The sequence below is a fragment of the Heliconius melpomene genome, chromosome 10, assembly GCF_056956725.1.
Source record: "Heliconius melpomene rosina isolate 202511_hmr_F chromosome 10, ASM5695672v1, whole genome shotgun sequence".
Taxonomy (NCBI): domain Eukaryota; kingdom Metazoa; phylum Arthropoda; class Insecta; order Lepidoptera; family Nymphalidae; genus Heliconius; species Heliconius melpomene.
The window spans coordinates 13200559-13228411 of NC_140398.1; the positions used below are offsets into that span (position 1 = coordinate 13200559).

The window sequence follows — 27853 nt, forward strand, 5'->3', positions numbered from 1 at the left end:
AAAGAAAAAATAGTTTCAGTAATTTCAGGATGATAGAAAATTTTATACTATCTACGTAAAAATTATGTCAATATACACCTATGTACATAACAAAACTAACAGTTCAGTTAAGTTTGTTTTCATACTAAATATCTATCTGTCTTCAGGAACCGGTGGATGTCTGCCGGCGACGTCGATGCGTACGAATCTCGAGCGTCTGCTATTGAATTATACATGAGACGTCCGAACTGATCGTTTGGTAAACTGTTACACTGCTATATAATAGCCTTATTTTATGAAATAATTATCTTATGTGGGACTAATATTTTATTTTTCATCACGTCTTCCTTTTTTGTGTAACATTGTAAACACATCGATCATAACAAATACAAATGTCTAACATCTTAATAAATCGATTTAATATACTATGATGAATAAATATAATGACAATAAATTAATATCATCAGATTTATTAGACTAGAGATTACATATTGCACATTAAAAGCAGATGGTTATCATGTAACTACTCTACACGGGTTTCATCAGTCTCAATGTTCACTTGTAAATGCTAACTTGTGTGAATAACTTTGTTACCAAACATACAAACCTCACAGCCAAGTAATCCTTATTACTATGAAAAAGGAACCTCTATTCCTTATTTCCCATGTAAAATCGTACTGGTACGTCTAATATAATTATTATCACAGTAGATTATGGGAATTAACGAGTACTTTCTTCTTTTAATTAATTATTACGAGGTTTCTACGTTTTTCCGGTTTTCTCTTTTTCTCTCGAAGTGAACCAATATCATGTCAGGAATCCACATGGCTAGGAAAAGTATGAGTAGTAAGTTTTGTGCAGTTATGCACAAAGCGTAGCTGCCTGTGTAGTCTCTTATCCAGCCAAGGAAGTATCCTACTGGTGGAACTATAATTCCCATGGTCAACATTCCCAAACCAACTGCAGATGGCACTTGGTCCATTCTGCATTGTTCTGATATTGCTATATTCCTTGCCACGATTACCATGCTCCTTCCGAAACCATATAAGGCTGAGAGTGTCAAAATTACATACAATTCTGTCTGGTAAGCTAAGACTGTAAAAAAAGGGAAATAAAATTAATATAATAATCTATAGGTATGCATATATAATACATTTTGAAACTAAAAATTTAACCAATTCTACGGCAGTTTCAAATTGAAATTGTTTTGAACTTGCTACAAAAAAATCGGAGGAAATAATCTGGATACTTACTTTGTCTAACAATAATTAACCAAATACTGGTGAGAATCAACATCATTCGCGCCTCAATTCGGTATTTGTCCTGCAGAGACGGCAAAACAAGCCTACCGATAATATCAGCAAAAGCCACAGCTGACATACAATACGCTGTTTGTTGTTTGTCCATTGATGCAAATTTCTGTATAAGTAATATAATAATATATAAACCCTTGTCCCGCCCTCGGAAGAGTGGTTTTTTTATATTTTTAAATGTATCTTTTTGATAATAATTTATATTTAAACTAGCGACCCTATTGCGGCTTCGCCCGCTTTTACTGCTGGATTATTCATATAATGTATGTTTGCAAAGCACTTAAGATAATGTGAAAATTAATTAAACCCTAATGCAACCCGCATCTTCGTAGTTTCAATAAGGATTTTCCAATTGTTTTACACAGCAAGTATTTTTTAGTAGGTACCGTAATTTTAAATCTGTGCTACTAATCTTTTCAAGTACTTATTAAAATATATTTAAATGACTATTTTTAGATAGTTAAATGACTATTTTTAAACGGAAGAAATTATAAACAAAAACCTATCTACTAATAACTACTACAAAAAATATGAAACCAAATATATCGCGCTGAAACTCCATTCAACTCCAATTATCCAATACGTGCAAACGCATCTAAATCTTCGTTGCTATAAAGGCAGGCGGGTTTTTTTTTTCGAGCTTGTGGTTAATGCTGAAGAGGATATTCCGTCCCTGATGAAAAGCAAGCACTACGTGGCTGCCTGTGACGAAAATTAAATAGAATGCATCGGCCGGGAATTGAATCCGGGCTGCCCGCGTGGCAGGCGAGCATTCTACCACTGAACCACCGATGCGTGTAAGGCAGGCGGGCGCGGCGGACTCGCTTGTATAAGCATAACGTCGCGAGGCGCGTTTCGCAGCAAGGATTTTTTGATATTGTAACAACTTCTAAAGTACTTATTAAAATGAAAAACAGAAAAGACAGTTTTGATCTACATTAAATGGCCAACGTAACTAATATACTTATTTATATGCTGAGAATAAGGGATAAGTGAAACTTAACTCGATACAGTTGATGTGTGAACGGCGTGATGTGTCAATAATTAAATGCGTTTTTCTCTAAAACTATTCGCAATTTCGAAATAGTTTAAAAAGCAAATTTTATCTTCGTTTAACGTAGAAATTTAATAAAGTATTTTAAAGGATAAGGATTAATATCATTATGGGAAAATATCCCTCACAATAAAAAATATATTGAAATTACAATTTTTAGACAGAAATATGATCACTATACGTTATTCTTAAAAGATACGAATATGCCATCGCGGACTTTTTTGTAGATCTTATTAAGAAGAACAATACTCCAGTACTTTTTTTTCATGTAGTATTTACCATTAAAGCAGCGCATGCGCCAAAGTGTCTCAGCGGGTAGGACTTTATACACATTTATCGTATTTATGTTAATTTACATAAGAATGTACAAATAATAAACTATATATAAACCTTCCCTGAGAAATACTCGACCTAATGGTGAAAACTACATCCAAATCCGTTGGGTGGTTTAGAAGAAGAAGAGTTAGAAAGTTCAGACAGACACAAAAAGCGACTTTGTTTTATAAGATATAGGAAATGTAAAATTGATTCACTAATTTAATAAAAGTATATTGTGTATAAATATTCCATAATAACCTAAAAAAATACATTTTATTTTTAATATTCATACTATTAAAATTACCTGTAAGAAAAGTGGATATATCAAACTGAAATTTTGTATAGAAACAACAGTGAGGGCAGTTCCTAAGATCACGTTCAAAAATCGTGGACTCGATAACAATGAAATATCAAATAAGTCGTATATCTTTCTCATCAACGTCTTCTTCGGTTTTGGAATGTCGGTTCCTGAAATAATATTATTTTGTTTACTTAAGCAAGAAAAACGAATTAAGCACAACAAATTATATATATTTTTTATAAAAAATAGTTACGTAAGGCACATTTTAAAAATGTTTAATAACATTTCAAAATTACAATTATAACATTTTCTTTTATATATTTACCATTTAATTTTTCATTAGAAACAACATTTTTACTTAGTTCCTTTTGACTAAGAGAAGTACTTAAGTTATTAGATTTCTGGGCGCCGTTTTCTGATATAACTGTTGGTTCAGTAGCGCGCCTTACACCCTTATATTCGACGTCCTTTATACCATTGTATTCTTTACTCTTTAAAATTTCATTATTTTCCTTCAATAAGTACATTTTTTCATCAACCGCTACTTCCTCTTCCACTTTTTTCATGTGCCATTCCACTGGTTGAAGAAGCATTGTACCGCATATCTATAGTTGTACAAATTAATAAATAGTAATTTTGTATATATATTTTCTTAAAAGAAGCATTTTATTATAAATTATTGCACTTTATTTAGCGTAAATCTTTTCAGCAATATTTACCCCATGTAAACTTAAAGATGCCAACAGCAAACAGGCACCTTTGAATCCATAGTGTTCTAAAAGATATCGGACTACATGAGGCATGAGTGTTTGTCCAACACCAGTTCCAGCCATGGCAAGACCGACTGCTAAACTTTTTCGCACTTTAAAGTAACTATTAATAGATACAAACGATGCATTCTGTATTAATCCTAGACCCAAACCTAATAAGAAATATTTTTTAATAAGTAATTTAAAAAAAAAAGAAATATAAAAAAAAACAATAAACAACAGAAATTAGCAGTTAAACTTACTAACCTAGCAACACGCCATAAGTTAGGATCAAATGGTATATATTCGTAGAAAATCCACTGAATAAAATACCAATAGTACAGAAAAAAGCGCCGGTGACAGCGACGAATCTGGGGCTCGTTAGTTTTATGACAGCCCCGGCAATAGGACCTCCGAAATTGGTGACGAATAGCATGGTACTTAAAACAATAGCTGCACCCTGGGTCTCATGACCCATCGAGTAAATAACATCTCCGTAGAGCAAGCTGAATAGAGACAACATAGACTGATTGAAAATCTGAAACAGTTTTTAACAAAGTATATAGTTTTAAAGATATTTCTTTTTTTATATGAAATATTTTTTTGTCCATCAAATTAAATTGGGTATTTTTTTGTCCATCAAATTAAATTAATTAAATTGGGTTTAGTAAATTTATTTATTAGGCACAAATAAACTAATATTGAACTATATTGAACTTGACCCACATTCTATAGGCTATCTATGTCAACAATATTAACACAATTATCATTGATTTAACATACAATTAGTGAATTTACAATAACTAATATATATTTTTATACAAACAAATAATGGGTAGTGATAAAAATGAATATCATTTTTAACATTTTTTATACTCACATTCGATAGAGCAGTTCCCAATAGAACCATCCAACCCCATCCTCCATCGGGCGGCACTAATTTTATACGTTTTTCAGTTCTTGGCGGTAAAACGAGTGAATTTCTTTTTGACATCTTGCTCGTTCAATAATTGTGTTTTCTTTCAATACTTTTTGTTATTTATGACATAAATATATTAATTCTTAGTTTAATTTGTACCTATAACAATAAATTTCATTATAAATAATCGGTAAATCAACCGATTCATGAGGAAAAAAATAAATTTTATTAAGTTAACGAAAAGTTACTCTGAGCGTGGAACAAGGGCGTACATAAATCCATCGTTGAGTTCCATCACTCAGCACGCGATGCCTCTAATACTCGGAGGAAAGTTGAGATCGGAAGTGTCTTTATGAGAATGGAGTGTTTTAACACTAGGTTCTCGAGTTTCCTTTGCCCTGGTACCCTGGTATATGCAGGATACAGCGTGAAGTCAAACTAAAAAGTGTATAATATATAATAACATTTACAAGCCTATTATATTTTTTGAAGCAATAAACTAATATAAATAAGTTATAAATAGTAAAAACATACTCAAAACGTATAGATATTTTAATATTTATCACACCCGGAAAGTTTAGATAGCAACTGATGGCATAGGCCTCGTTATCTCTTACAATACGGTAATCGTTGTAAATTGTCACTATAGCCATTTACATGAAAAACAGACCGTGAATAACAAGCATGATATTTGTTATTGTTATTGAAAGTTTTTTTGTGTCTAAAAAATTATATATAATATACATACGTTTTGAATTCAAATAAAACTTAGGAAAATATTTTGGTATTGATGGCTATTTTGAGTTGATGAAAAGAATCTTTTACTTCATATTTAAAACTTATACTTTAAGGAAATGAAAAAAATATATTGAAGAGTAATTTGTACCATAAAAAAACATGAGGAGGGTCATATATGAAGAGGCATTATCTACCTCTACGACGAGGAGTCTCAGTGGACGAGGCGAAAGAGATATGCGAAGACCGTGCATTCGACGCTCCGTACTTTCTGTCTACCGCCAGGGATAAAGCGTGAAACTATGAATATATATGTAGTTATGTATATAATATGTATGTGTGAACGAGTAGTTATCCTTCACGCTGTATCATATACACAGCAAAGTACGTAGAAAGAACTTAGTGTTAAGACACTCCGTTACCCATTTTTCACCGAATTCTGAAGGCATTGAGTGTAGGGAAGATTTTGTGTATCTTAACTTAAGTAAATAAGTTATTATATAAAAAATATTTGTTTATAGACACGTAATACATACTTGAAAGGTCACTAGATAACTATTGAACTGTTTCATCAGTAAAACAAAGTACAATAATTGTTTTTTTAAACACTATTATTTTTAGTAGAAACCTTGAAAATAAATTGCTTAGACGCTTACATTGAACTTGATAATTAGAAACGTGATATTTTACCGCCTTCTGTAATCTGAAAATATTGTTTCTGTTTGGTTATACTCGTATTAAATTTCATTTTTCCGAATAAATAAAAGGCTTACTTTAGTATATTTTGATTTATATAAATATTTTGTTGATGAAGATGTTAAAATAAAGCTCTATCATAAAATAATAGTCATAAGGTTTTCTTATAAAATTTATGAACATTGTTGTTAAGTAAGTTAATGCGGATCTTTTGGTTGAACGCGGAGTTCCCCAGGGTAGTATCCTGGGTCCCACTCTTTTGGATCAATATATAAATAAATGATAAAAAAAATCTAAAAAAATCAAGAACTATTGGCTCGAAATTAAGAAATCTCGGTACTCAACACCGCGCTTTGCCTCTTTACCAGAACGGAAAAATGAAAATGTAGCGTGTACAGTCTCACACGCTTATGCCCCAGCGTCACGTGTGGCTTTGTAGTTACTATCTTAATTAGGTAATTAATTATAATCAATTTGACCACAAAGTGAAATACGGGCGGTAGCTCGTATATCTCTAGACCTAAGGATACTACGCGAATTTGAAAGGAAGATAATGTATAATCAACAAAAAACAAAAAAAAAATAATAAAATTTTATTAACTAATTAATTATTTCTTTTGTGAGAGTTTGTTTGTCCGTTATCTAAGGTGTAACTGAAAAACAGCGATGCTTGAGAGTAAAAACTCAAGAATCATTTAGCTGAGTTACACCAACCACCAACACCTTTTGCCATAATGTCCCATTGTTAAATTGTTAATTTGTTAAATATGTATTTCATGGCAATAAATGTTTTTTATTATTATTATTATTATTTATTTATTTAATTTATAAGCGAAACTGATGATAGTGGTGGTATAATATAAATTTCGCATTGATCATTAAGGAGCTTAAAATATTGTATAATAACAATAATCTTTTCTGTGGTTTTCCATGAATACCTTTAGATTCTGTAAAAAAAATATTTTGCGGTCTACAGAAAACGATATCGTAACAGAAATAGCCTGTGGAATAAACAATTACGTACAGCCTGTATTCGCGTGACACTACAAGACGTGTATAATTGCACCTATTTTTTTTGTTTCATAGCAGAGTAGGCAGAGTGTCTGGGAAGTTATCACTTACCAGAGCAAGAAAGTGATAATATTAAATATTAGATTTCCTAGAGTTATTTTTTTATACAATATTATTTTCTAAATAATTAAGTAGGTATACTATCAAAATGTAAACTTTTGGAAGAATTAAATATTTTAATATCTTTTAGGTATAATAAATAGAGGGTTCATCAGACGGTAGCAATTAGGTACAATCATGGCTTAACAATATAAAATCATAGTGCGTTACGTTACATTATTAATATAGAAGCATAATACAAAATAATTAGATCGTATTCTATAATATTTTTGATATTACATTCTAAAATCAAATTCGTATTAAATACATCGTAAATATTTCGTGAATATGAATTTCTATAAATTTGTTTTTACATATTATTAAAATGAAATAGATAATAATGATAAACATTTTTAATAATTAAATATATTAATAAGGTATATGTGCAGAAATGTATGAGGAAAAATATGCATGGTTATCCATTAAATATTTCTAATCAGATAAACTTTACCGGTCGAATGTCTAAACTACTATCAATATTTTATCAGAGGGCAACTCTTAATCTGTTGGCAAAAATCTACATAATATATGTTTAAATTTTATAGTAAATAACAGACATACCGTTTTATACAAAAAAATTGTATATTCAGATTTTGCTTAAAATGAATAACAATTATAATTTTGTAAGAATTTTTTCTATGAAATATCTCTAATGCTAAATTTCATAACGAGAAGTGTTTTATAAGTGTTGATAATGCGGTGAATTTCACGCAAAATACAGCTAAAACGATGCATAAATACTAGTATCGTTATGTTGCATTGACTTAGAAATTTAACTTTTTTGTGCTGCAAGAAACCACAAATGTTAGTATGTTTGTCTGATTATCTTTGCGTTTGTGCACGCTAATCTCAGAGACGGCTTAAAAGATTAAAATGCACTTTTGTCGAACAAAATATTTGATAGTGGTCTAACTTTTTATAAAGAAAGCACTAAATGTTCACTAAAATTTGCCAAAATACAGTAGTGGAAACTGCATTTAAATCTAACAGATTTCGTCGTTTCTGAGATAAGCGTGCACAAACACATTGAGAAATTGATAAACTGACATACCAAAAAAAATATTGTTAAAACATAAGGAATTCACATTAGTTAATAAATAATTATTTAGAGCTAGCGGACGAAGTCGCGAACGGGTAGCTAGGTATTAATAATATACGAATGTACTCGTACAATAATGTAATTATTTTATTTCACAACAATGCATTTTTTTTATTTCTTCAACATAAATAAAAATAACCAATATAATAATAATAAATATTATGATAACAGAATAACATATTTTTAATATTTAATAATATCAACGGGATGTTCTTGTAGGGTTGACGGAGAGAACCTTCCAAAATCAATGAATGAGTGTTGGATGATGGAATCTCATGTCATATTTTCTCATTATAAAGTACTAGCGGCCCGCCGCGGCTTCGCCTGCGTAAACTACGTTATTATTGATTTATACCTACGACCTATAAGTGACGTCCATGCAAAATTTGAGACTCCTAGCATTTGTAGTAACGAAGTTTCATAGAAACTTTAAACCCCAAAAACAACCCCTTAGAAGTCGAATATTGCAAATTCCCGTCTTAGCGAGCACCTACGTCCTATAAGTAACTCCTATGCAAAATTTCAGATTCCTAGCACATGTAGCTTCTGAGATTTCATGATGAGTGAGTGACCTTTCGATTTTATATATATAGATCAATATTTAAAATTCTTACCTAATATATCAAGGCATATCAAATTTACATTTAATTATTACAACTTTAAAACTATCAATCAATCCTTAATCACTACACATAACACATTTCTATAATAAACGACCGCCCACTATGAAAATACAAACTTCAATGGATTGACATGGTATCAGAGTCATCGAGTCGAACCGATAATATCAGTCTACACACCTATATTTATAACACGAAATACAACTCTATATGTACAGTCAAAAATTATGTTTTTGCCAAACAAATGTGAACACTCGCGGCTGATGTAAGATGCTATATGTAAAACGGGTTTTGCTTGAAAATGCACAAACTACTTAATTACTTAACAGAATTTCTTGTACTTTCACTGTATTTACTGAATATTAGGCCATTGGTAAGAAAATATTACCTATACTACTATAAAATATAAATATTAGAATTCTTATTTTTGTTCATGTTAGGTATATGGTAATATGGTAAATCAATTAATGTTCAAAGTCTTAAATATTTAATATATAAAATTGAATTTCACCTTACTTTTTGTATTATAAAATAAAATGTTATTATATTTATTGTCTTTATCTTTTTTATTGTACAAATCTTTTACACCTTTCGTAGGTAGTTTTTTATTATTGGCACATGTAAATAAACTACTTTAAAATTTGCTTAAACATAAAATAAACCAGTTCCCATATTAAAAGTAGGTACAACAATCAAAATCAATCCTTTTATAGAAAATATTGCGTAAAGACGTCGAAAGAATTACCTTAACACAGATATTTGATATTAACCATTATTTTTATCAAGTGTATTTATTTTATGATCAATAACGAACAATTTATAGTTAATAAATAAAAACTAAATTCCAAATAATATATAGCAAAATTATGAAATGAAACAGAATGTTACGCAATTTGTGTACTATTGTACACAATGAATCAGCAGGCATGTTGAATGAAAAGTGGATGAGCAACAGTTAGTTAAATACTAGCTAGAGGGTGCTTTAGATTTAGTCGCTAACAGTTAGAATCGACTACGAATATAGAATTATATGTAAGATCCAGATAGATATTTTAAATATACTAAAACACTTCTTAAATTATTTCATTCAAATCAAAAAATAAAAGTATTACATAAAGCGAACTAAATAAAAATAAGAAATGTCGCGTATGTTATTTTCAATTTTACCAAGGTACAAAGTTAATATAATCTATATATATAAAATCGAAAGGTCACTCACTCATCACGAAATCTCAGAAACTACATGTGCTAGGAATCTCAAATTTTGCATAGGAGTTATTTATAGGACGTAGGTGCTCGCTAAGACGGGAATTTGCAATATTCGACTCCTAAGGGGTTGTTTTTGTGGTTGAAAGTTTGTATGAAACTTCGTTACTAATGACATTTGTCTTTGTCATTCGTTACTAAATGCTAGGAGTTGTGAATTGAATTGATTGAAATGATTTGTGAAGTGAATTTTGCATAGACGTCATTAGGACGTAGTCATGGAGACAGAAATTAATAATAACATAGTTAACGCGGGTGTAACCGCGAGCGGGCCGCTAGTAATCTATATATATAAAAGGACTTGTCCTCACTGACTGAGGTAAGACGCACGCACAGCCGTAACCGTTGTGCGTAGAAACGTGAAATTTGGACGGATGTTTACTTTCGTAATCTGGACATCCATTAAGAAGGGATTTTAAAAAATTTTTACCCTAAAGGGGTGAAATAGGGGTTCAAAGTTTGTATGGAAAAAAAATTAAATCGGCACCGATTTTTATAAAATTTTAAATTTAGATTTTTAAAAGTATTTAATTGAACACGTATTTCATGGTTTTCTAGAATTCTCCCCCTAAGGGTGCAAATAAGGGGTTGAAAGTTTGTATAGATTTTTTTTTAAATCAGCACCAATTTTTATAAAATTTGAAATTCAGACTCTTAAAAGTATTTAATTGAACACATGTTTCATGGTTTTCTAGAATTCTTCTCCTAAGGGTGCAAATAAGGGGTTGAAAGTTTGTATGAAAAAATCTTTAAAACGCCACAGATTATTATAAAATTTTTAATTTAGACTCTTAAAAATATTTAATTGAACATGTGTTTCATGGTTTCCTAGAATTCACCCCCTAAGGGTGCAAATAAGGGGTTGAAAGTTTGTATGGAAAAATCTTTAAATCACCACCGATTTTTATAAAATTTGAAATTTAGACTTTAAAAATATTTCATTGAACATATGATTCGTGGTTTATTAGAATTCACCCCTAATTACGTAAGCGAAGCTGCGCGCGTCCGCTAGTTTATTATATAATTATAACATTCATAACATCCTGTATATAACAACTAATCTGACAAAAATAATTGTATATTACATGAATCTGCAAGACTGAAAAATAAAAAATAAAATAATAAAAAGTCTGACTTTAATTAATAAAAATGTACAAATAAATTTATACACACAACATACGTATGTAGGTAGGTATGTGTGGATTGTGTAATTTACAAAAAGTTTAAGAATAAAAAGCAAGTTATAAGATTAGAATTTTAGTAATATATATTATATTCAACTAGGTGCACAAAAAAGTTTAGTTTATTAATACACGCTTCTTTATATTTTTATTTCAATTCGCATTATTTTAACTAAAAAAAATAACCTTTAATTATCAGTGTTATCGTCTAGACATACATATCTGTTGGTTATATACCTAAAATTCACCTAGAATATTTAACGTATATTACATTTTGGCAAAAAAAAACCTCTCTCAAACTATTCCACAAAATGCAGCTACAAAGGAAAAATATAAAAAATATTTTAATATAAAAATATTATTTCACATTTCAAGAAGTAATCATGAAGGGACGGGCCTGCTACTTACGGACCAAAAAACTATACACGCATAAAATTACACTTTAATTGAACATAAGTTATATAGGCATATTTTTACATGCTTGAGTTGTGATTGCATGCTGCCGTTCCTGGCCGTATTTTTTTTCATATGGTAAGCAGAAAGAACTTAATGTTTCTTAATAAACTTAATGATTTGCGGAACTCACTGTGTTACCACAGCCAGGAAAGGAAAATAATTTATTCCTTCAAATGGAAATCGAATCACCAACCAGACAAGATGGCGTTCAGTTTTGCCGGGTTCATTCTCACTAAGTCTCAAAAGCTGCGACTGGAATGTCTTGACAGTGGGTTTCTTCTGCAAAAAAGAAGACTTTTCATCCGTTAAGAGATATGATAGCTTTAAGAACGTCCTACTTTGTGTAATCAGGGCAAAGAAGCATTACTTATAATAAAAATGACATATTTATAGGCCGCATTGTTTTATGTGTAATACACATAAACAAATAACACGACGAATAAATTATTTAAAAGAGAAACTGAATTTATATTTATATAATGGTAACGAATCAAGGGGTGGCGTTAAGTTTCACCACTCAACATGCAGTACCTCGAGAATTCAGAGTAAAGTTGAGAACGGAAGTATCTTAATGGGATCAGTGCCTTAAGACTATGTTCCCTACTATGGACGAGATAGCATAAAGCTAAAAAGATATATATGTACGAGCATATACTATGTATCTTTATTGTCCTGTATATTATTTGACACGTGGGTTTAATAATATTAGACTTTAAACGAGTAGATATCCCTATTATCTTATCAATTTATCTATTGTAAGAGACATATTGAATATTATTTGATGGCTTCGCGTATCTGAATTATATAGAAAGATGTCCGTATTGAAGTATAATTCATTTTTTATATCAGATAAAATATGAAAAAATAGAAATAAATAAAAATGTAATTTCTATATCTTTTTCTTATTTATTACTATATATAATAAAGTTAACATCTTCGCGTGAATGTACACTATAATGTAAAAAAAATAAGGTCAAAAGGTTGTTAAGATACGTCCGAAGAAGTCGCCATTGACGTAAGATGTGTATAAATCCATGTTTTGACAGTAAAACAGAAAAAATATATTGCATCATTATATTATCAATCACTTTAGATATCGTAGTTTCTATACACAGTATATCATATAAGTACTGCTGTAGAATAAAAACAAAATAGACTTTGATGGTTTAAGATTGATTTAAATCCTACATGCTGAATTTCAGCGTTCTACGTCGCGATTTTCGACTATGCGTTGTTTGTGTATAAAAACGAAAAAAAAATAATAACATACGATACAATACGATTTTACAAATTAAATAAGAAACAAATTTTTAATCGCTTTGAACAATTTTCGATATAGTGTAGTTGTATGTAATACTTAGTCCTTTAGCCTAAACTCTTCTTGACAATATAAACTTAGTATTTTAGTAAATTACTAGAATAGTATAGTTTAACTATGAATAGTTAACGTCGCAAAGTACAAAGTTACCAAGAAAGGGAGGTACCTTGTGACATAGATCGAATTAACGAGGGACGACCTACTAAAATTTACATACATACATGCATGTTGCGCTTTTAGGTTCTATTGTTAGGCTAGATTTACTGTCTTAAATAGTTACTAGACTCGGGCACGCCCCTTCGCCCTGAATTAGGAAGTGTAATTAAAGAAGACTTGAATGAACTGTGAACTGCTCGGGACCATGGTTAATTCGGCTCTCCTTTCCAAACAAACAGTATACTTGCCAAGTAAATTATACGTATAATGTAATTAGACGTAGCTTGAATGTTATTTAATTAATTTTTTTACAATTATATTTGAAATATTTCAAATATAATAATATATTTCAAAGGTAGGTATTCTGACTTCCTTTGGTTTTATCTTAATCTTTGTCGTTATATTTAACCTTTCTTGATCTTATCATAAACCATATCAGACATATAATCTTTAAATTATTTATACAACATAATATATTTCTTTATAATATAGATTTAAGATTAACAAAAGGAAATATATTGTGCTACGAATGTAAAATATCGTAGAGACTGACTTGGCGCAAGGGTACAAGCGTGCGACTGTAAACGTGACGGTTTTGGGTTCGATTTCCACTCAGGGAATTGAAATATTTCCATTTTCTTCGCTCCGATAACGAGGCAAACCGTGGCGTTGAATTCCACTCAACACGCAACTCCTACACAATTCGGCGGAAAGTGGGGGACGGAAATGTTCTAATGGGAACGGAGTGTCTTAATATCTAAATAATCTTCCCAGGTTCTTTCTGCCTACACCGCTATGCGCGGCATACAGCGTGAAATTAAAAAAGAGAATATAAATATTATGCTGACGCTAACAGGGATAGACATTCCTATTTGCATACATCTCCTATGTTACGTTGAAAGAAAGAAATTCTTGAAATGTATTTTAGTAACAACCAGAAACTAATATCAAGACATTCTATTTCCCCCTTGTTTTCAGAAAAATAAGAACTCGCACCATTCACAACGATTACATTTATTTTATATTTTTAAATATTTTACTACTTATTTTTATTGTTAAACCAAAATAAAATGAAATTTAAGACATACACGAAAAATATTTTCAAAATCTAAACAGAGATATCTAAAGGCGTTTCAGAGTAACATAGATCCGCAAAGAGCTTAGCACAGAATTCGATTCAAGTAATGCTGCCTAATCCTGACCGGTGGTACACAAATAGCGAGGGTGTGCTGTAAAAGGCCTTGCGCAGTTCCCAGATGGTGATTGATGATAATCTGCATCTGCACAGCACAAAACAACCACTACCAACATCCGCACCACTATGGGAATTTTCTCAGCCATCAATTGTTCCTATCAGTCCTTATCAATGCTATTGTTTTGATGTATCGCTAGTAGATAATTATATTTATAAAAAATATATCGGTTTTGCGTAGCAATAGAGAAATTCTTTTGTTTTGTGCAATTAAAAGTATGTGCCCTTAATCCTTTTGAGCTATCAGGACTAATTACGAATAATAACAAGTTATGATAAGATTAGTTTGCGATAGAATTAGCTAGGGGGTAAACAATAGAATTATTTTTGTTTTTTTCTCGAGTGGAGATTGAATTTATTTTAAGCATATTTAATTCAAGTTCACACACTTAGTTTACATACATAAGTTTATTGCTTGGCTATTTGTATTATAATAGGGCCTTATCTATATATATAAAATCGAAAGGTCACTCACTCATCACGAAATCTCAGAAACTACATGTGCTAGAAATCTCAAATTTTGCATAGGAGTTACTTATAGGACGTGCTCGCTAAGACGGGAATTTGCAACATTCGACTTCTAAGGGGTTGTTTTTGGGGTCGAAAGTTTGTATGCAGGTATCACGCGGGTGAAACCGCGAGCGGGCCGCTAGTATTCTAAATAAATACCGTTTAGATCCGGTACGGAGTGCGACCGGGCGGAAACAAACGGAAGGTACGTCTTCGGAAACAGAATAAAGTGAGATAAAGAGTGCATTTCCTACATCTAGGGATTTAGTAACACGTCGACGTCCTCATTCTTTTAATGTGCCGACTGCCGTCTCGAGTAAAATTCACGCTATTTCTATTTCTTTACCTAGTTTCCGTAAAGCAGTCTAATTTGGACACTACGTACTTGACACATTTTTCCTAACCGTGGCTTTTATTACTAATTCACATTTTTTTTTCTTAAAACAACTTTCTTTTTTTAGCATTTCGAAGAAAAGAACTATGTTAAAAAACATCGCTAATTTATCGAGATAAATGTTATCCGAGCTATTAATTAAATTATCGAACTAATCACATTTTCTTGTGCTATTATGATTTAAATCTAAAAAAATGGGTTTTTTGCAATATTCCATGTTATCAAAAAAATATATGGCTTATAATTCACTACGTAATTTTTTAAAACTCACACTGCATCTCGCACACAGCAGGGTAGGTAGAGGGAACCTAATGTTAAGACGCTTTCTATATTCCGCCGAAAACTGGAGGCATTGCGTGTTGACTGACATAAGTGGGGAAAACGGAGAATATTAAATACTTCATTACTTCGAATGGGTATCGTACCCACAACCTATCGCATTTACACCTGCACGCTTCAGCCCCTGCGTAACGACTGTCCTCAAAAAAGTGACTTACATCATTAATTATACATAACAATTACAGCTATTCGTGTACTTGTAGCATCTGTGGGGCGTAGTCCCTATAATGGCCTGTAACACGAGCTCCTGGAAACAAATCTCTTAAACCCCATCAGACTGAGCACACGAGGTTTATTATCAGTGTTATTGGCTTACACGGTTGTATATTATCGCTGCTGGGGCTTAACTCGTATAATAGTTACTAATTGTCGGGATTAACGTTAGTATATATTAGTTATTATTTATTCTTATATAAATAATTATGATAAAATAAGATTTGAATAGAGTTTATAGATGAATATTCTGTATTTATGAACAACGTCTCAAGTGAGACGGTTGAGAACGTATTGTTTGCATGGGTATTTTTATGTTGTACGTAGGACTCTAGTATTTATTTACAATTAAGTCTATTATCACAATTATTCATTTTTTATTATTTATTTAATAATAATTTATGTACTATTGTTATATTATACAATAGAATAATAAAATTAATTAATTTTGAAAAGCAACTCATATCAACTACACGTTATATAAAATATATAAATAATAAGCAAAAATACAATATTATTTAATCAAAGATATCTTTTTTCGTTGTCAATGTAATTTAAGTTTCAGATTTCAAATGAGCAGACTCAATGTTTAAGATACAATGCTATAGTTGAGAAGTTTGTCGCTTTCTTCGTCTGGAACAATAAAATTCTCCATTTGAATTGCTTCGGTGCCTGTTCTCGAGCTTATAAAAGATCCGCCGCTTTGAGCATTTCACTCCATTGATGTGCAGGTACATTGTTGGTTAAACTTTTTCAAAGGAAACTTACCAGACGGACGGACGGACCGACGAAATATTAATCTATGAGAATGTTGAGCTTTTTAAATGATACCTCTCAGTAGCAGTTCCTTATTATGGTCGAAGGAAGAATAGCTGTCAGATGTATGGAGGGGTAGAAGTGTTGACTTTTTTGTTTTGATTTTCATGTCGAATGCTTTATCTATACTAATATACTAATCTATACTAATATAATAAAGCGGAAGAGTTTGTTTGTTTGTTTGTTTGTTTGTTTGTTTGTTTGTTTGTTTGTTTGTTTGTTTGTTTGAACGCTAAGATCTCTGGATCTACTGATCCGATTTTCATTGTTTTTGTTTTATATGAAAGCTGCATTCTTCAGAAGTGCTATAGGCTATATAACATTACATTACACATATATACTAATATATTTTAAAGTACATTCTAATTTGACATGCAATTTATTCTGCCATGTTAATAACAACCGTCGTTGCTACGCGACCGCTACCGCGACGTTTTGATATTCATCCTTATGAAAATAAATATAATAGTCACTTTTAGCATTTTATCTAGATTGAAATTATAGTTTACTGTATAACATACTAATAAATAATTAAGGAGATGTCACTGATTCCAAATGACCTAGCCACCTAGTGGGCGGCACAGTATGACCGACGCGAACGGGCAGATGACGTTGACGGTTTTATAAATTTTCATACATTTTCGAACTTTATTTGTTGTTTATAATTAATTTAAAATACACTTTGATTCTCTTCTTATTTTATTTGATATTGCCCGCTAAAATTATCCTACTTAATAGAGAGAAATGTTTAGTTATTTCGTAGAGTCGATATCTATGTACGCACGTACGGAAAACTTTAGGTACTTTTTCTAATATTAAGAGTACCTATCCTTTAGTTACTTTTAATCCTTTTGTTGGTTCATTTCAATAACTCAGATAATTTTTTCTAATAATGTGTATCTATTTATTATTCTTTTTGATTATTTGAGCTTATATTTTCTTACTAATTCTATTGAGAATTGAAAATAACTTCATGAATATATTTAATAAATATTCTAATAGTTGAAGCAGGCGTAGCCGCGTCCGGGTCCACTAGTATATATATAAAAGCACACATTGTTATTATTTTGATTTAAATGATTGTTCAGCTTCACGCTGCATCCTGTGAGCAGGGTTGGCAGAGGGAGCCTAGTGTTAAAACACTCAGCTCCCCACTTTGCGTCGATTTCCGGAGGCATTGTGAATTGAGTAAGAAACTTCTGAATCACTTAAAAATAAAGGCTGATTGTAAAAAAAAGATGTTTTATCAACACAAATTTAAAACATTACATATTTAGTAATGTGTTAGGAACTTAGCTTACTATAATAAAGTATTTTCTGTTAGGTGAAAGGGAACTTATAAATATTAACAAACAACTCCAATCTGTGATTTTATTGGAAAAGTTTCAAAAATATAGTAATATAAAAGAGTGTTCATGTTGGAAATGTCCCCCTTATATAAAACTTTAAGCAGTCTTGAAGTACTTGCAATATTTGAACTCAACTTTAATAGTTCAAATAAAATCATATACTAAACATTTTATGGTTACATTTTGGTCCCACACTTTATAATATACCAAAAACGTCGACATCAGGGCGAAGAAATGAAAATATAAATTTAAGTTTTTTTTTCTCGAGTGGAAATCGAACCTACACTTGTCGCATTTACAGTCATATTATGATTGTGCCCCGCGCGACCTACTAGGAGTTCAATATTTATTTTTATTATACTAAAAGCATTTTTATCATATAGAAGTTGATAAAAATTGCGTTGAATGCAATTCGAACGCGTCTGAATGCACATGATGATTGTTGGGTTTGAATGGAACATCAGCTATACTATAAAAAAAACTGTTTTGTTATTACTGTAAAAGTGTCTGTACATTTTTACGAACAAAATATTATTAGGTATTATAAAATTTGCATATATATAAAATTTGCAATAGTATGCATCTACGTTTTTTGTCTGTTTGTCTGTTTGTACACTGCACATCTTCTGAACTGCTATACGGTTTCGAATAAAACTATTTTTGTTATGTAGCTAGTAATCCTGGGCAGGATCTATGCTATACTTCAGGCCAAGGACAAGCGGGTGAAGGCGCGTGGGCGCCGCAGTTGACCACACCACGCGGGAGAAATATGAAGAAAATATAATTGCTTGCTAAAACTTTCATCGTGAGAAGCAGACGACGATAATAACGATATAGCAGGGTAGGCGTCCCCGCTTTCTATTAAAAAAAAACTCAAACATTTATTTTGTTCATATCTTTGTTTTATTAGCATAATACTAAAACAAATATCTGAATATTGGATATACTTCTAGCATTGTATTCTAGATATCCCAGTGCGGCGTCGGTCTAAATTACAATTTGTCACAGGTTCCATGGTGCAGAATGAATTGCGATGGATGTTGTATGTAAATTCACCGACGTAACGCACTAGATGACTTATTATCAGTATGCCACGAGACTGCTTGATTTTATAGCCTGTGTAAAAAGCAAATATTACTCGATCTTTTATTTAGCGTAACGCTCTATCCTGTACACAGCAGGGTTACCAGAGGGAACCTAATCAAGACACTGTTCCCCATTTTCCGTCGAATTTTGTAAGCATTGCGTGTGAAAACGAAAATATTATATTCTTTTTTCTATATTGTATTTTATTTCGAGTGGGAATCGAACCCACGACCCGTCGCGTTTAATCTTTAATGGCTGGCTTTAATATCTAATCTTTAATACTTAAGTACTAAATGTTAATTTATCTTATTTTATTGCAGCGAAAATCCCTCTTCTGATAAAGTTTACGAGGACAATTTGACAGTACGTTGTGTACGTGAGTGTTTATGGCGAGCCTTATCTCGCCACCGAAAGTTCGCCTCCCGCTGCCCGTTACGCCGACGCCAAGTTAATCACGGATGCTGAGAAGATTATTAAGATAATATCATTTTATTAGGAAGTTTTTGTAATAAATATTATATCTTATAATATTCGAGGCTATCGTGGCGTAGGAGCTCAAGGGTGTGACTGTAACGCGATGGTTGTAGGTTCATTCTTCACTGGGGGAATGAATTATTATTTATTAATATTTTCATTTCTCCGCTCGGACACCAAGGCAGAAACCCCGGCCACTTAACACATAATGCCTCGAAAAATTCGGCGGAAAGTAGGGAACGGAGTGCCTTAGCACTAGGTTCCCTCTGCCTACCCTGCAGGATAATGCGGCTTCGGGAAGTAATTAAGGATGGACCTAAAAAAATATATTTTATACCTCTTCACCCATTTTATTTTTACGGTTTCACATACAAAGTCATCAATAGGACCCTTTTAACAAGGGCTTCCGCTTTTCAATAAAACTAGCTGTTTCCACGATAATTTTAAAATACGGTCTTCGTAAAAATCTAAATAGGTACACTTATATAAATTCTTATAATTTATATAAGTGTACCTATTTAGATTAGATAATAACATGTTTATGTGTTTATAATAATCGTACATTAACTTCGTAAGACTGAAAATATCTTATCACATATAATGTGAAGAACAAATTAATTTCTATATTCATAATATGGAAACCAATATTGAAGAATTTACTAGTGTAGAGCCGATTAGAGCTTCACATTTCCAGGAGGACTTGTAATTTTCTCTCAGCGATCCTCGATTTCTTTGCTTACTTGTAAGAAATATGTATCTTATATTTATTTTCGTTTTACAAGGCAAAATTGCTATTCCATGAAATGTATTTAACGTTTACCTCTTTATCCTTCATGTAGAGTAGACAGAAGGAACCTAATGCTAGGATCTCCACTTTCCATCGAATTTTCGAGACATAGTGTGCTAAGCAGTGGAGCTCAGCATTGCGTTTTGTGGTGTTACTAGAAGGATTAAAGTATTTTTTATTAATCCCACCAGTGGAATAGAACACACAACCGCCTCGTTTACAGTCACACGGTTTACAGTGGTACAGCCACTGCGCCACGAGGGATTGTTTATATAAAAATATTTTTTAAATACTGTGCAATTTTGATTGTATTCTAATGTCACATAAATATATTGAAAAGATTAATGGCAATTGCAATATTATTTATTACGGACGATAATTTTACATCCTTATTAACTCAGTGTTAATTGTTATCAAGATATTTCATAATTACTTTGTTCACATAATCCACATTATAATTTGTAATTACAATCATAATACTAATAAAATATTTTTATTGTCTTGCGTATACCGGAGCGACCCTTTTATAGGTACATAAAAATATAATTAGTTAAATTTCACTGATTTAGATAGATGTTCTGAAGAATTTTTTTTTTAACCGACTTCTGTAAGAAAAGGAGGTTATCAATTCGACTGTATTTTTTTTTATTATTTTTTTTTTTTATGTTTGTTATCTCATAACTTTTGACTGGGTGAACCGATTTTGAAAATTTTTTTTTTATTTGAAAGGTGAAGCTTCTCGAATGGTCCCATTTTTTTTTGGTCCATGTCTGACAATGGTATCTGTGAGAAAATCACATAAGTCTTAAATTTGCATTAGGTATGTGCGCGACAAATAGCCGAATAACTCAATGTCGCGCTAACCGATTTTGATGATTCTTTTTTTATTTGAAAGGATACACTTCGAGGATAATTTGGTCAAAGTTTGGTTAGGTTCCGATTATGGAATCCGGTGAAAATTGAGAAAGTTTGTAATACTGTAATAGTTACAAGCAAAAACTTTTTAAATTGATGTCAGAAGTGAGATTTCTGATCGTTGCATTTCTTTTCAACCATTCTCAAAAAAGAGCATATTCTCATTTTCAACCAACTTCAAAAAAGGGAGATTCCGAATTCACCCGAATACTTTTTATGTATGTTCTTGTCAATATACCAAAATGTAACTTTGCACAAAAATAATAGCTAATTAAATGAAGTTTTACATAGAACAATCACAACCACTCGTTGACAACCACTACCACCACCATCACCACTCGTTCAAGAAGCATCATTTTAAGATCTACCCATTACTAAAAATCGTAAAATAAATTAATTTTTAACAAAAAGAAAAACCGACTTCTAACAACGAACTAAAAAGTGAAAAATAATTTTACAAAGATTTTATAATTTTGAAGTCGGTGTCAAACTAATGCTACAACACCTTTACTACAATATCTAATTACTAAGCCTGTTTGTTTTACTTGGCACCGACTTCAAAATTATAAAATCTTTGTATAAATATTTTTCACTTTTTAGTTCGTTGTTAGAAGTCGGTTTTTCTTTTTGTTAAAAATTAATTAATTTATGCCAAAATATTATTTTAAACATCGCATTGTTTTGCAACTGCATTAAATATATTATTAAAATTATGTAATACTAGTGACCCCCTTGCGGCTTCGTCCGCTTTTACTACTGGATTATTCATATAATGTATGTTTGCAAAGCATTTAAGATAATGTGAAAATTAATTAAACCCTAATGCAACCCGCATTTTCGTAGTTTCAATAAGGATTTTCCAATTTTTTTACACAGCAGCAGCTATTTTTTAGTAGGTATCGTAATTTTAAGTGTACTTCTGTGCTACTAATCTTTTCAAGTACTTATTAAAATAAATAATTAAATTAAATGACTATTTTTAGATAGTTAAATGACTATTTTTAAACGGAAGAAATTATAAACAAAAACCTACCTACTATTAACTATTACAAAAAATATATCGCGCTGAAATAATACATTCAACTCCAACTATCCAATACGTGCAAACACATCTAAATCTTCGTTGCTATAGAGGCAGGTGAGTTTTTTTTCGAGCTTGTGTTTAATGCTGAAGAGGGTATTCTGTCCCTGATGAAAAGCAAGCACTACGTGGCTGCCTGTGAGGGAAATTAAATAGAATGCATCGGCCGGGAATCGAACCCGGGTCGCCCGCGCGGCAGGCGAGCATTCTACCACTGAACCACCAATGCGTGTAAGGCAGGCGGCGCGGCGGACGCATGGCGAGTGGCGAGCCGTTTCGCAGCAAGGATTTTTTGATATTGTAACAACTTCTACAGTACTTATTGAAATGAAAAACAGTAAAAGGCAGTTTTGATCTACATTAAATTTCCAACGTAACTAATATAGTTATTTATATGCTGAGAGTAAGGGATAAGTAAAACAGGACTCGATACAGCTGATGTGTAAACGGCGTGATGTGTCAACAATGAAATGCGTTTTTCTCTAAAACTATTCGCAATTTCGAAATTGTGTAAAAAGCAAATTTTATCTTCGTTTAACGTAGAAAATTAATAAAGTATTTTAAAGGATAAGGATTAATACCATTATGGAAAAATATACCTCACAATAAAAAATATATTGAAATTATTATTTTTAGACAGAAAAATGATCACTACACGTTATTCTTAAAAGATACGAATATGCTCTCGCGGACTTTTTTGTATCTCATTAAGAGGAACAATACTCCAGTACATTTTTTTCATGTAGTACTTACCATTAAAGCAGCGCATGCGCGAAAGTGTCTCAACGGGTAGGACTTTATTCATATTTATCGTATTTATGTTAATTTACATAAGAATGTACAAATAATAAACTATATATAAACTTTCTACGAAAAATACTCGACCTAATGGTGAAAACCGCAACAAAATCCGTTGGGTGGTTTAGAAGAAGAAGAGTTAGAAACAACAGACAGACACGAAAAGCGACTTTGTTTTATAAGATACTAGTGGGCCCGGACGCGGCTACGCCCGCTAAAATATAAGCCTAAATAATTAAAATAAGTTAAAAAATAATAATAAGTGGAGATTTATTATTAGAAAAAATATTTGAGTAACCGAAATGAACAAACAAAAGAAGTAAAAGTAACTAAAGGAAATTCTTAATATTAGAAAAAAAAACCTAAAATTTGCTGTGCGCACATACTAAACATTTTTCTATATTAAATAATAATTATTTTTTGCGAACAATATTAAATAAAATCTCAAATGATTAAAATTACGATATTTTAAGTGTATAACATCGGTATAGATAACCGAACTGAGATAAATTAATTATAAGCAGCAAATAATTACATAAATAATAATAGTAATTCGAAAATCTATAAAAATTTACAAAATCATCAAAGTCATCCGCCCGTTCGCGTCGGTCATACTCATATTATGCCGCCCGAAGGCTAGGTCATTTGGAATCAGTCACATCTTAATTATTTATTAGAATGTTATACAGTAAACTATAATTTCCATCTAGATGAAATGCTAAAAGTGATTATTATATTTATTTTCATAAGGATGAATATCAAATTATAGAAATCATCTAATTTTTGTTAATGTATACAAATCTATATCGGCGCGCACCATGTATGCATTAAGCAAACTCACTGTGGGTGACGTTTTCTTAAATCAGCAAACTTTGCAAGCTGTTGCTTAGCAACGCGTAGCGACGATTGTTATTAACATGGGGGAATAAATTCCGTGTCAAATTAATTATTTTAATATATTGGTATATAACGAAAATATTACAAATATGAGAAAAAAAAAGTATCCTATGTTCATCCCGGGACCCTCAAGTATCTCTATGTGAGTATTTTATCACAATTAAATTAGCGGTTTGGCCCTGATTGCGTAAAGGACAGACAGACAGACAGACAGACAGACAGAGTTACTTTCGAATTTATAATATAGGTATGGATAGTGGATTCCACTGTGTTTACACAACTACCTAAATAAATAATGTAACGAATTAAAGGTTTGATTAGGTTGTATTAAAGTACGAGGACAGAAAAGAGAATTCTGTGTTTTTATTAAACAGATCCACTATTGGATACTATTACAATTTCCATCCCTTACGAATTAGTTCCAATTATTTTACAATGACAGACAGACATTCACAGACATATCTAACGAACTGAACTGCAATACAATTAAAGCATCAAATTCTTGCCACTAAACGGCGATTAATTAAGCACATAATATACCAGCCTCAGATGGCCAGTGCTGACCATCCATTACGCAAAGCTAAGGATAACTATAATATTACGACACGGTAGTAATGTACTGCAAATGACTTGTCGTTAGGTTTAAAGCCAGTTATAAGCTGGTAATTAATTAACCTATTTATTCATGAGGTAAGACAGTTGGTTGAATTATATCTGGAACATTCTAAATTGTAGAGAGAGAGAGAGACGACCGTGAGCTCGAGAATTGTTAATATATTTTACTAGAAGAGATACTAGAAATCTGATTATTTGGATACGTAGGAAGAGGAAATGTGTATTTTTTTAATTTTATAATGAAAAATATGAAGAATCTACCCACAAAAGTGCTTAGAACCCATATCTAGCCTTACGTTCGTTTAAGGTGTAAATAAAATTGTTCTATTCCTGTTTTATAAAATTGATCATTTTTATATTAAAAAAAAATTATAATATGTATCTAAATACTTTTAAATTACTTAAAATGTTCCAAAATTTAAATTACTTAGTCTGTCCTAATTGTTAAGAAAGAAAAAAAAATCTATGTAAATTAATTAAATTTTAATTTTATATTTAAAGTAGATTTTAAAGCAGATCTTATTACTGGTAACCAGTACGAAATCAGTATTCCGTGCAGCATTCGACGGGAGGAAACAAATTCCCAAAATTGAATTTTAGGAAACGAGTCGAATACGACACGGAGTACACAAACTCGAAAAAGAAACGACATTTATTTCACTTCCACAATAGATATGACTTCATTCTGCCTATATTTTGTCTTATATATTTCGTTAGTTAATATAAGTTATCTTGAGATAGTATTGAAATAAATGTTTCTTATTTTTTGCCATTATTCTTTTATATTTTAAGCAAAAAATTTTTTTTTTGTAAATCTATATATATAAAATCGAAAGGTCACTCACTCATCACGAAATCTCAGAAACTACATGTGTTAGGAATCTAAAATTTTGCATAGCAGTTACTTATAGGACGTAGGTGCTCGGTAAGACGGGAATTTGCAATATTCGACGCCTAAGGGGATGAAATAGGGGTTGAACGTTTGTATGAAAAATTTTTTAAATCGCCACCGATTTTTATAAGATATGAAATTCTCTTAAAAATATTTAATTGAACACGTGTTTCATGGTTTATTAGAATTCACCCCTAAAGGTGCAAATAAGCGGGCGAAGCTGCACGCGTCCGCTAGTATTTTATATAATGCATACGAAACTTAATCACCCTCTTGTCGTTGCAACTTTATTGATAATGCACTTAGATTAAATTTAATATTACTTACATTCTTCTTTTGTAGGAAGGTACTGCATGAGTTTATCTGAATATACAAAATAATTTGAGGTTGTTGTGGCGCAAGAGCAAATATGTCACTGTAAACACGACGGTTTTGGGTTCAATTCCCACTTGGGAGAATGAAATATTTAATATTTTGATTTCTTCTGCCCTGGTAACAAGGTTCGTTGAGTTCTGCCACTGAACACGTAATGCTTCCAGAATGCATATTACAATATGTTCCTTGGTTTCCTCTGCTTACTCTGCTATTTTAGGGTTACCGTATGAAGCTAAAAAAAGAATATAATATATACGCACGACTGGCCTCTATAAAATAAACAAAATAAGATTAAATGAATTAATAATAAAAAAAAAACATGTACGTAGTATTAAAATTTTAGTATACGAAGCTTAAAAGAAAATCATTCCGATACGCTTGATTTGTGCCGTAAACTTTATTGAGCACGTAAAGTACATTTTGTATGACAAATTGAACATTCATTTGAAACTGACGAACTGTCTCCTATCTGAGTTCGAAACAAAACCTATTTATTTATAGTCTTTTTTTTTACATACTTTTTTAAATATATTGATCAAAAATAATACAGTCAGTAGTAAATCTGTACAAGTTTAATCAGTATATACATTAATTTCTGACATTTATGTCGGAATTTCTGTTATATTATTTCGTATTAGTTATATATGTAGGTAAGCATGCAATACAATTAATTTTTGCTTATATAGTAAACATTTATATGTCTAAGAGGATCTCCAACAGTAATACGCACGCACAGCCGTAACCGCTGATGGAGAAACCTGAAATTTGGACAGACATTTACTTTTGTAATCTGGACATCCACTAAGAAGGGATTTTGAAAAATTTAACCCTGAAGGGGTGAAATAGGGGTTGAAAGTTTGTATGGAAAAAAATTAAATCCGATTTTTATAAAATTTAAAATTTAGATTTTTAAAAGTATAATTAAACACGTGTTTCACATGGTTTTTTAGAATTTACCCCCTAAGGGTGCCAATAAGGGGTAAAAGTTTGTATGAAAAAATCTTTAAATCGCCACCGATTTTTATAAAATTTGAAATTTAGACTCTTAAAAATATTTCATTGAACACATGTTTCGTGTTTTATTTTAATGCAACCCCTAAGGGTTAAAATAAGCGGGCGAAGCTGCGCGCGCCCACTAGTAATCTTATATAACAAATTTCGTTTAAGATTAAGGTCAAACGTGATAAGGCACGGTTAAAGGATCTAGACGTAGAGCCTAAGTCTTTATCATAGTTAGTCTGACTAAAGAGTATTAAGTTGCAGTCTTTGTGCAATTTACAACAGTCGTTTCAGAGGTTTTTACTTAACTATGGCAATGTAGGGGTAAATACTAAGAAATAATAATTAATTAAATTTTTCTTCGGCTTCACGTTGTTTCCCGCATATAGCAGGGTAGCCAGAGAAAGCCTAGTGTTACGACATTCCGCTCTCCACTTACCACTACTTACAAAATTTGGAGGCATTGCGTGTTGAGGAACAGAACTCAACGCCGCGCTTTACCGCCGTGGTATATCACAAAAAAAAAAAAATAATTGGTGTGTAATTAGTAATTATACAGCATAAATTATTCTTAATCAAAAAATCAAGTTGTAATTTATTTTACGTTACGTTTCAGTTTCATTAGCTACGGTGAATATATTAACTTTCCTAAAAGCGTGTCTAATTACAATTTTATTTACGATCTCAATAATTTTTGATGTTATGGGTTCTCACATACCGTATACGTTTTC

At 31.4% G+C, this 27853-nt stretch overlaps 2 protein-coding genes across 2 annotated transcripts in view; one reads left to right on the plus strand and one right to left on the minus strand.

Moving 5' to 3' along the window:
* The window catches only part of LOC146535760 (lachesin-like), a 110860-nt gene that overhangs the window by 35600 nt on the left and 47407 nt on the right, over positions 1 to 27853 (plus strand). The gene's annotated exons all lie outside the window — the stretch shown is intronic.
* LOC146535763 (monocarboxylate transporter 12-B-like) lies at positions 434 to 9098 on the minus strand. Its single transcript, XM_085191432.1, has 8 exons — positions 8948 to 9098; positions 4595 to 4792; positions 3982 to 4252; positions 3685 to 3887; positions 3291 to 3570; positions 2969 to 3132; positions 1233 to 1398; positions 434 to 1074 (listed from the first exon to the last, which is right to left on the minus strand). Exons 2-8 carry the CDS (start codon positions 4706 to 4708, stop codon positions 731 to 733), a joined length of 1542 nt encoding a protein of 513 aa, XP_085047558.1. The 5' UTR covers positions 4709 to 4792; positions 8948 to 9098; the 3' UTR covers positions 434 to 730.

Excerpts from the sequence above, each read along its gene's own strand:
- LOC146535763 (XM_085191432.1), bottom strand. The coding sequence starts at position 4,708 with ATGTCAAAAAGAAATTCACTCGTTTTACCGCCAAGAACTGAAAAACGT. Across the intron at positions 4,253-4,594 it reads TGGGAACTGCTCTATCGAAT|ATTTTCAATCAGTCTATGTT; the intron begins GTGAGTATAAAA and ends AAACTGTTTCAG. Across the intron at positions 1,399-2,968 it reads TATATCCACTTTTCTTACAG|AAATTTGCATCAATGGACAA; the intron begins GTAATTTTAATA and ends TTACTTATACAG.